General features: G+C 49.6%; 1 protein-coding gene across 2 annotated transcripts in view; it reads left to right on the top strand.

Moving 5' to 3' along the window:
• The window catches only part of Il16 (interleukin 16), a 70,216-nt gene that overhangs the window by 47,563 nt on the left and 12,340 nt on the right, over positions 1-10,313 (top strand). Inside the window, exons 10-12 of one of the 2 annotated variants that reach the window (XM_013350184.2) lie at positions 414-546; positions 4,163-4,250; positions 6,159-6,640. In XM_013350184.2, the coding sequence (XP_013205638.2) occupies positions 414-546; positions 4,163-4,250; positions 6,159-6,640 (703 nt within the window). The remainder of the gene's footprint in view (positions 1-413; positions 547-4,162; positions 4,251-6,158; positions 6,641-10,313) is intronic. The other variant, XM_026784438.1, reaches the window with a different exon arrangement.

The raw sequence follows: 10,313 nt of genomic DNA, 5'->3' as shown, positions 1-10,313 counted from the left end.
TCCTTTACTTTAGTACACGCTGCTCAGTTCTTCCTCCTAGCCGCTCCCCTTCTGAGGACACCGAGGCCCAGGGTGTGATGAGTTACATCCTGGCTAATCGGCTGGAGGGGTAAACCGCATCCTCAGTCTTGATCAGGTCAATGGGAGAAGGCAAAGGAAAGAGACAGGTGAGCTTCTGTCTACGCTGGAGGGCTCTGGGTGTGAAACACTGGCCACGCTATGGCCCACAGTAACAGGAGCAGATGGCTGCTTGTCCCACCCTGTTCCGAGTTTTGGTCAGGCGGTAAAGAAAGTCTACTTGCTGAGATGTCGTGAGCAGCCTTGAAGGAAGTAGGTTATTAAATAGAGAAGTGGCTCTCTTTCTGCTACAGTCATTTGTTTTATTTTGAGGTCCCTGTGGGTGTTTTTCACAGGTGTGGTGATGAGATCGTGGAAATCAACGAGTCTCCAGTGCACTGCATGACCCTCAATGAAGTCTACAGAATCCTGAGCCACTGTGACCCTGGCCCCGTTCCCATCATAGTGAGCCGACATCCAGACCCACAGGTAACGTGCCGCCGGGCTTTCCTCTGCCCAGGCTCTCTCTCTCTTAGTATGAAAGTCAGGACAAAAGCCGGATGGAAACAGGGATGTCACTGGCTAGGGTTTGAACCCTACTCGCCCAAACTTGTCCAGACTATCTGTGGGAACACATCTCTGCAGCAGAGACCCCCTGACAAACTCCTAGACAGCAGAAGCAATGGTTAGCCACTTAGGAAAACCTTATAGCTAAGTTACCAGTTTAGGGTAGGAGGACAGAATCCCAGAGTCCTATAGGGCAAACGGAAGAGCTCTATTTGTGTGTGTATCTGACGGGCAGTCATAATGGGAATAGCTGGAGCTCAGCCATGAGGACTGAGAGACAAGCAAGCTGATGGTGCAGAGTCCCGAATCAGGACGTGGCCTTAATAAAGAGACTGACACGGAAGAGGAGAGCTCAATAAAGCAGAGCCCGCTAGAGTTTAGGTGTCTCTAGACGGGGGGCCGCAGAAAGTCATTCCTGCATGGGGGAGCACTAAGTTCAAAGTCAGAGTCTGGAGAGACCGGCCACAGCTGGAGAGTGGATGGCAGGTTTTGTGGACCAGGCGAGAGTGAGAGCCGATGCTGGCTGGGATTGGTGCATCAGGTGTTTGTCGCCACACGGCTGACATTCTGTGCTCTTTTCTGGACCTGGTGAGGAGCTACAGGCCAGAAGCTTTAGATGTAACAGGTTCATAGTTGGTTGTTCCAACCTTTGGATAGAGTAGCGTGGGCAGAGAGTAGAAGGGAATGGATGGAGAGGCCCTGGTCTACACAGAAGGCATGGAGAGAGACTACAGAAGAAGGAATTCGAAGCCATACTTGGGAAGATTCAGCAGTAGCTCCTAGCTCCTTAGCTTTTGGGCTAAGGAGAACGTGACTAAGGGATTGGGATAGGAGACAATGACCTAGGAGCTGGGGTAGCATGATGGGGGCGTAGATGTCTGTAGAATATCCAGATAGAAACACCCCATAGGCAGCTACCCTGAGGGTCAATGTTGCCATGATATCCAGGCTGGTCCTAGACTTGAGACTTGATGCCATGGTTATAGATAGGGAGAGCACCTTGGGGAACCTGGCAATGGTCACTCCAGCTATTTATTGACCTTTCCTCTGTGTGTGTCAGTCGCGTTTGCCAAGCTCCAGTTCACAAACGAGGAAAGCAAGACTTGAAAGGCCTATGAGCACAGCTGATGAGTCACAGAGACAGGCAGTCAGGCGGATAGGTCCGCGGCTTGAAGGCCGCCCACACTGTTGTGCAACCACCACCACCAAACTTCGCCCTGAGAAACTGAACGCTACCCATTAAACAGTTCCCTCCCCGTGTCCCTTGGTCATCACTTTTTCTGTGTTCTGTTTTGCCTACATATCTCCTATTAGCAGAACCATGGCACATTGGCCCTTTCGTTACAGCCTCAAGTCATTTAAGGTTTATCTGTGTCATAACCTCTGCCTTTTGAAGGCTGACTAATGCTGCCTTGCATGCCTAGGCTGCATTTTGTTCAGGCACCCAGCTTTCAACGGATAGCTGTTTATTTCTACTTTTCACTATTGCAGCAATGCAAAAAAAGACCACAGAACGCGTACATGACTTTGAGATGCTTTTTAATTTCTTGGTTGTTTTTTTTTTTTTGAGACCTAGTCTCACACGGTAGTTGAGGCTGGCCTTGACACTCACCATGTAGCTCAAGCTGACCTCAAACTTGAAGCAATCCTCCCGTTTCACACTCCCGAGTGCTGAGATTGCAGGCACGAGCCACACCACACCTGCTCTTATTTATTATTTATCCATCTATTTATTTAGTATTCCTTTGTGTGTATACCCAGATGTGGGTCATCTGCTATTTCTATTTTTAATTATTTAAGGACTCTCTATACTGTCCTCCATAGGCACCGAACCACTTTACATTCCCATCAACAGTGCACAAGAGTTCCAGTTCTTCCATGGCCTTGCCAAGACTTGTTATTTTGTGTGTGTTTGTGTGTGTGTGTGTGTGAGTGTGTGTGTGTGTACGTGTATGTATTAGTGCAGTACCAGGAGAGGCTCGAAGAGGATTTTGGATGTCTTGGATCCATTCAATGTGGTTTGGGAACCAAACTCTGGTACTCTGGAAGAGCAGCAAGCATTCTTAGCCACAGAGGTTTTTCTCCAGCTCCAAGACTTGTTCTTTTCTGTTTTTTCTTTTTTATTTGAGTTGCTCTCCTAACGGGTGTGAAGTGGATACTTCTCTGTGGCTGATGTTTTCATCCAGTGGTCAGTGGTGTTGAATACCTTTTCACAAGTTTGTCAACCCTTTGTATATCTTCTTGGGAGAAATGTCCCCCCCAAGTCTTTTGCTTAATTTTTAAATGAATTTTGGCTTTTGTTACTGTTCTTTATATTCTGGGTTTTAACTGCTCACTAGATACGTGATTTGCAAGTATTTTTCCCATTTTGAGAGTTGTCATTTCATTCTATTGACGTAGAATGCATACTTTAAAATTTTGGTGTTAGTTAATTTTTTTATAATTTATTTTAACTGTTTAAAATTTTGTGTATGCATATGTGTCAATGTGTGGGTATGTGCGTGTGTGTGCTGGTGCCCTCAGAGGTCAGAAGCACTGGGTTTCCTGTGGACAGATGTATGCTGCCCAGCATGGCTGTTGGCAGCTGAACGCTGGTCCTCTATGAGAGCATATGTGCTCTTAACTTCTGAGCCATCTCCCCAGCCTAGGAAATTTATTTGTCGTTTTCCTCTTTTGTTTCTCATATTTGGGTTACCAATAATTTATTTTATAAAATACCCTCTTTCCACGCTGTGAAGATTCTTACTGTTATAGTTTGTAGAACAAGAAATTGGGGCTTAGAAGGTTAAGCTGTGTCTAAGTATATTGCATCTAGACGATGGAGAAACTGGCATGGGATGTATGTCTGCTTGATTTCTAGACTCACACTTTATCAGTCAATCAATCTATCATCTCATTCATTCATTCATTCATTCATTCATTTATTCCTTTCTTTCCTTATTTGTTTTTTATTCATTTTTATGTGTATGGGTGTTTGCCTGCTTCTGACTGTGTGCTACATTCATGAAGTATATAGGAAGTCGGAAGAGGGTGTTGTATCCCCTAGGACTTACAAACAATTGTTAGCCACCATGTGAGTGCTGGGGACCCAACCCCGGTCTTCTGGGAGAGCAGCCAGTGCTCTCAAGTGCTGAGCCAGCCCCTCACAATTAACTGTTACTGTGAGGGGACTAATGGCTTGTGAGCATAGCACAGGCCCTATAATGGTTATGGTGATGACCGTGACACTGAGGTTACGTCACTGCTAAGGGAATAGCTTCCAGAAGTAGACTACGAAACGGTGACTTTGCCTAGAGTTTCACAGTAGTGAGGAAAAGGTTGGAGAACCAAGGGAATCAATGGACATTCCTTTATTGATGGACACAAAACACCCGGAGGACCCCGGGGACTTGTTGATACCCAGGGCACTTCTGGAAGCTGAATTGGCCAGCTCTTTGCAGAGTGGAAAGTAGAAGCCCTGAGCATGGTAGGTACAGTCTTGGGAATCTGCTGCACCTGCCTCCTCTTCTTGCTTAAATTGATGGTGGATCTTTTCCAGGTTTCTGAGCAGCAACTCAAGGAAGCTGTGGCTCAGGCTGTGGAAGGCATCAAATTTGGAAAGGAGAGGCACCAGTGGAGCCTGGAAGGTGAGGGGTATGGTGGTGGATGTTCCCTTAAAATATCTCTGCCTCCTTAGGAAGTTGGGGATTTAGCTATTAACCCACCCTTTGCCTCAGAAGCATGAGAACAGTCACGGTGCGCACGCGTGGCATTAGACAACGACGGTAGAAAGACAAGGGCTCGCCAGTAAAGTCTGGCTCTCATTTTTGCTTTGTGCACAAAGTACAAGGTTTGTATTGTTTTAAATGTGGCAGGTACTCAGCAGTCATTCCCAACCCTTTCATCACCCGCCAGACTGCCTTGCCTGCATAATGCCCCATAGGCTTTGGGTTTGCAATTCCTAATCTGTTATAATAGACATCAAAAAATCCCTAATTAATCTCGACCTGCTATATTATTCCACCCCATCCTCACATCTGATTTTTATGTACATGGTATCAGAATAAGGGAGACCCTGGAAGGCTCCTTGCCAAAGACACATGACCAGAACATGAAGAAACTGGTCTCAGGGGGTCAGCAACCTGGCTCTCTAGGTGGTTCCTGTGTTTAGCCTTTGAGCATTCTCTGGGTTGTCCCAGGGCATGCATGTCCAGGCCGTCCTGAAGAGTTAGCACTGATGCTGGCAAGTAGGCTGAAGTGTGTGGGAAACATTTAGAGGAAACGGCAAGACCGCACTGTGTTTCCACTAGGTCCTCCTTAGGGCTCCACTCACCCCAGATATAAAGAAGCCCACAGGGGTTGACAGGGAGCACCCCCACCCTCATGAGCTCACTGCTTACAGCGGTAGAAGGTACGGTAATTAGATGCAGGGCAATGCTGGCTTTCATACCTTCCTTTAGGGTTTTAGGTTTCTCAAATAAAGACATGTTATCCTACAACCGAGATAAAGCAAAAAGCTCCTCCTTAAAGGGTGTTTGGGTCCAATACTGCTGGCTTCAGTGCTTTCTCGTGGGAGCCTTTTTGGCTCTCCTAACCGCACCAAATGAACCCACAAACAACCAGGCCTCCATGGATCCCAGTCCCTTCTGGAAAGGGGTACCTGTGACTATCTGCCACTAGAAAGAACAGCATCTTGGGATGTGTAGGTGCCACTGTTCAGAAAACCACAGTGTGTGAGACAGAAAGTAAGAGAGAGGGGGCGGGGCTGTGGCTTCACTTCTTTTGTTGGAAGAAGATGGTACCCCATCCAGTGTGGATCTCAAAGCATGTCCACATGTTCTTTTCCTTCGCTAGTGTACTGCGAGGCAAGCCGGGCAACGTTGGAACTGCAGCCCCTTTCACACACACACACACACACACACACACACACACACACACACACACACACACGTGGAGCGTTAGCCTCCTTCCAGGAAGGGGACACAGAGGCAGAGTGCAGTGTTTAAGATGTCCTTTAGGTTAGCTGGGGGTCCGCTCCTATGCAAGGGAGCGGAATAGAAAAGTGGAGCTTGGTGGAATTGGAATCAGCCAGCCCTGGACCCCTATAGTCAGCAAGATCCATTCGGCTTACCCCCAGTTGGCAGCAATGGCTAGCTCGGTCTAAGCCACCCTCACTTTCACCAGGCCCTGAGACTGGGCTGTTCTCACAGAAGCATGGTATCTCCCTGCAGCTGCAAATCCCCAAAGCTCACAGCTAACAGCTAGCCACCAGTTTCCCCACGGAGGGGACACCGAACTCCTACATGATGGGCCATGCTGGGGGCCTGAAAGGTGCACTTCTGTGTCTGTCACTTGCAGGCCCAGAAAGGCCGAATAATTTTCTCAAGAAGAAACTAGAGAAGGCATGGGGAGCCCAAACCCAAGGCTGCCAAGCTCCGAGCCTGAGGTGGCCTGCCCCTGAGCAGTGGGACGTACAGAGCGCTTGCTACCTGCAGCCTCAGGGTGTCTGCTCTTCTGAGGCTCAGCTAAGGTGTTTCCTTGTGCTCCTTGTGCAGGTGTCAAAAGGCTGGAGAGCAGCTGGCATGGGCGGCCCACCTTGGAGAAAGAACGCGAGAAGCACTCGGCACCTCCGCATCGAAGGGCCCAGAAGATCATGGTCCGCTCCAGCAGCGACAGCAGCTACATGTCTGGGTCACCCGGGGGAAGTCCCTGCAGCGCAGGTGCGGAGCCACAGCCTTCTGAGAGGGAAGGCTGCACCCCCAGCCCCAGTCTGCCCCCAGGGCAGGAGCAAGAGCCCCATCCCGGGGTCCTATCCAGGCCTCAGCAGGAGAGCCCACCCCTTCCTGAGAGCCTGGAAAGAGACAGCCACCCGCCACTGAGACTGAAGAAATCTTTTGAGATTTTGGTGAGAAAGCCGACATCCTCCAAACCCAAGCCTCCACCCAGAAAATACTTTAAAAATGACAGCGAAACTCAGAAGAAACTGGAAGAGAAGGTCACAGACCCTTCTGGCCACACCTTGCCCACATGCAGCCAGGTAGGAGGGTGTGCGCAGTGGGACACAGGTCCCCTGCGTCTGAGCAGCTGCCCTTGAGCCTTAGAAATATCTTCAGGTTTCCTGTACTTTGGCGTAGAGAAACACACTTAGGCCCACCCTGGAGAGACACGTGACCTCGCAGGGCCATAATGGAAGTCCTGGGCCTGCCAGCTATTGGCAATAGCGTTCAGAGTTCTTTCAGCGTGGTGAAGCCGCAGCAGGGTCACTCCGTGTTGGGGAGGCTGAGCCAGGGAATCTCAGGTGCTCTGCTTACCCACAACTGTCACACAAATAACTAAAAGCGAGGGAGGACTGATTGCCTGTGGGAATGCAAGGCGATTGTGAGAAACTGGTCCCATTACTCCTTCTCCCATAGGTGGGGAGACTAGCGCTACTTGGCGCTTCTTTGAGTGCCTCCCTCTACCGGCTGTTGTGAGAATTACATCCCCCTCAGTGTTTAGCGGTCCACCATCCACATCACCCTGTCAAGACCTTCTTCCCTCAGCCCCACTCCTCAGGGAAGGCAGGTGGACAGAAAAAAGGAGCTGGTGAAACTTTTAACGAAGGGCACCATGCTCGATATGTTTATGCAAACCAGCTCAGTTCGTCTTTGCAGGAATCTGAGGGCGAGGGTCCCAGTTACCAGAAAAGGAACTTTGAAGTTCACATTGCTAGAGATAGCGTGTAAAGTAAGGCCTCTGGGAATCCCCTAGAGGAAGCTAAATTGCAGGTTGACCAACTTGGGTGAGGTGGTTGTGAGGAGGGACATCTTGAGTTCCCTAGCTAAGGCACAGTGAAGGAAAGGAGGAGCCGTTACCAAACAGGAAGTGCAGCCTTTCAGACAGCTGAAGGGCAGGGCTGGCTAGCAACCAGGGATGGGCTAGCCGGAGGATCTGCTTCCTTGACCCCTCCCCCCCACTTCAGCAAATACACCATTGCTTCTGAGTCTGAGAAGGCACATCAGAAGCAGGCAGGTGAGAAAGTAGACTTTTCGCCTTCTTCCTGCAGGAGAACAGGTGCACCATGATGCCCTTGGGCCGCCTGATTGTGTGGGGCCCATGTAAGGCAGGGAGCCTTGCCAAGTTAGGCAGCCAGCAGAGGAAGCAGGTTTTTTTACAGGGCTACAGGGACAATCAGGCCGGGAGCCAAGGTGTTAAATGCAGCACAAAGACACATGCGCATAAGTTCGCACAGGCGCAGCACACACGCACTACTTTCTCTCAGACTCAGCATCCCACATCTTGAGCAATTTGCCCCGCCCTGCCTTTGGCTTCCTTCCCTGTCCTCCCCAGCAACATGGTCCCCACTAACACAAAGGCCATTCTGTGACTGCTTTTTTTCTTCTTTTTTTTCCATCCTCTCTGCATTGTCTCCCAGGGCCAGCAGACCCTTGTGTAACATATTCATACAACCAGCAGAGCATTGTTGTGCTGGGAGAGCGAGCACAAAGACGGGATTCTATCCTGGCAGAAAACAGGAAGCAATTGAGTTTCTGCACCGTGCTTAACACGTCCTTGGCCACTCCTGGGCCTGTCTGAGCGGCTCTCGTTGCCTGTGGTTCTATGTTCAACCCGTCTTGCACTCTCTCCTCTTCTCCTCTTCCTACATTCTTCTCTAGTTCCTTTCTGCTGTCTTTTCTCTCTAGGGTCCTAAGACCCTTTGCAAGCAGATAGTACGACACTCTAGGCCTGTCTCCCATTTGACGTCACTGAAGACAATCCAATGTCCTCTACCAAAATGACCTTCAAGGTATTTCGCTTGGCGCTGCAAAGATGGCTGCTCTTCTAAAAGATCCAAGCTCCATTCCCAGCACCTACATGGTGCCTGTAACTCTGGTTCTCGGGGGTCTTATGCCCCCTTCTGGCATCTGTGGGCACTGCACTCACATTGTCTCACCATACATACATTGAAGAAAACTATATTGTCTTCTCTGCTGAGTCCGTATCTCTCACCCTCTTGCTTTCTTTCCTCCCCTCCCTCTCATTCACCAAGCACTAAGCCAGAAAACATTTGCCTGAAAAAAATTTTGTTTAGAAGTCAAATTAATTTTAGCATTGATTTTAACGACCTCTTCCAAAGAGAATGCGATGTCAGAGGTATTGGAGGAGGTAGCTCATTGGTAAAAGGCCTGAAGTGAAGCATAGGGGCCTGACTGAAGTCCCAGAACCCCTGTCAAAAACAACAATAGCAACCCAGCACAGGGAGGCAGATGCAGGCAGAGGCGGATCCCTGGTCCTTGCTGCCAGTCAGCCTAGTCTATTTGGGGCACTCCGAACAAAAGAGAGAGAGGGAGAGAACTGGAATGGTATGGACTTTTGAAACCTCAAAGGCCACCCCCAATGACACACCTCACCAACAAGACCACACCTCCTAATCCTGCCCAAACAGTCCACCAACTGGGGTCCAAGCATTCAAATATATGAACCTATGGGGGCCGTTCTCATTCCAACCAACACGGGCGTACATCAGGGTCTTTTTCAAGATGCCGTCCTAGCATTGGCTATGCCTTTCTGTAAAAGCACTCAACAGTCACCTCACAGAGCCCCTAACAGGGTGCAGTGAGTTTTCCTGTGTGGGAAACATCTTGGAGAAGCCCAGATGTTTTTATTGGCTTACTGTTAAGTGCTAAGGGAACTAGCTCAGGAAAGCCTTTGGAGGCTCTGACCCTCAGTGTTTCGGAACACTCCCTTAAGTCTCCACCCTAGAGCTTGGGCTGGTTAATGACTGTGGTCACTTTCCAACTGTTCCAGTTCTTTCTTTCCCAAAGAGTGTTTGCAGACAGCATAGACACTAAATCTGAGACCCTGGACATTTGGCGTGTCTTAGGTTAATCCTAAATGAGTCAAATGCTCCTGCTTCTCTCTTTCCTCTGGATGAAGGCCTATAGCCTTGTCCCCTGGCCCATCGTGACCTGACTCCTCAATGAGCAGGACTTGGGAGCCGCCCCAGTACAGAACGTTTCTCTTCCCTACAAACGTGTTGCAAGCACCATTTAGATGGGCCTGGCATTGCCTTGTCTTCTATGGGGCACTGTGCTTGGTTGCCTGGCAAAGTCTCAGTTTTACTCCAGAACCATATGCAAAACATTTCTCTAGCAAGCCTTCCGTGCTTCTGGGGTCCAGCTGCCCTCTGCTGCCCCTGGACCCTGACCCTCACTCGGGCTGTAGGGTGACTCTACCTAAACTGTAGGTGGCTACTTGGTCCTGGTCCAGTTCCTCACAGGCTGTTTTAAGAAGGATCCAGAGGCAGCAGCCATCTCCACGGAGGAAAAAATCTGCAGTAGATCAGTGGTGTCACTCTAGGTGCTGCAGAGGGGAGCCAGAACACAGAACTAGATACTAATTACCCCAGGAATCTCCGTGTGGAGCTCAGTTGGTAGGGTGCTTTCCTCGTAGGCAAGAAGCCTGGATTTGATCTCTAACACTTGGAATCTATGGGCTGGGGACATGGATGCGGGAGCAGTGGGCTATCTCTGACTAACAGAGTGCTTGAGGCTAGCCTAGGACCCATAAGACCTTGCCTCAAACAACAGAAAACGAGACTGGGACTGACAAGCAGGCCCAGCGGGTAGAGGTGCTTGTCACCAAGCCGAGGACTTGAGTTCTATCCTCGGGGCCCGTGTGGTAGAAGGAGAGAAGGAATTCTCACACATGGTCCTCTGATCTTCCCGTGT

The sequence above is a fragment of the Microtus ochrogaster genome, chromosome 22 (genome assembly GCF_000317375.1).
Source record: "Microtus ochrogaster isolate Prairie Vole_2 chromosome 22, MicOch1.0, whole genome shotgun sequence".
In the NCBI taxonomy this organism is placed as follows: Eukaryota; Metazoa; Chordata; class Mammalia; order Rodentia; family Cricetidae; genus Microtus; species Microtus ochrogaster.
The sequence above is the reverse complement of the archived record's forward strand: the minus strand, read 5'-3'. Positions and strand labels throughout refer to the sequence as shown.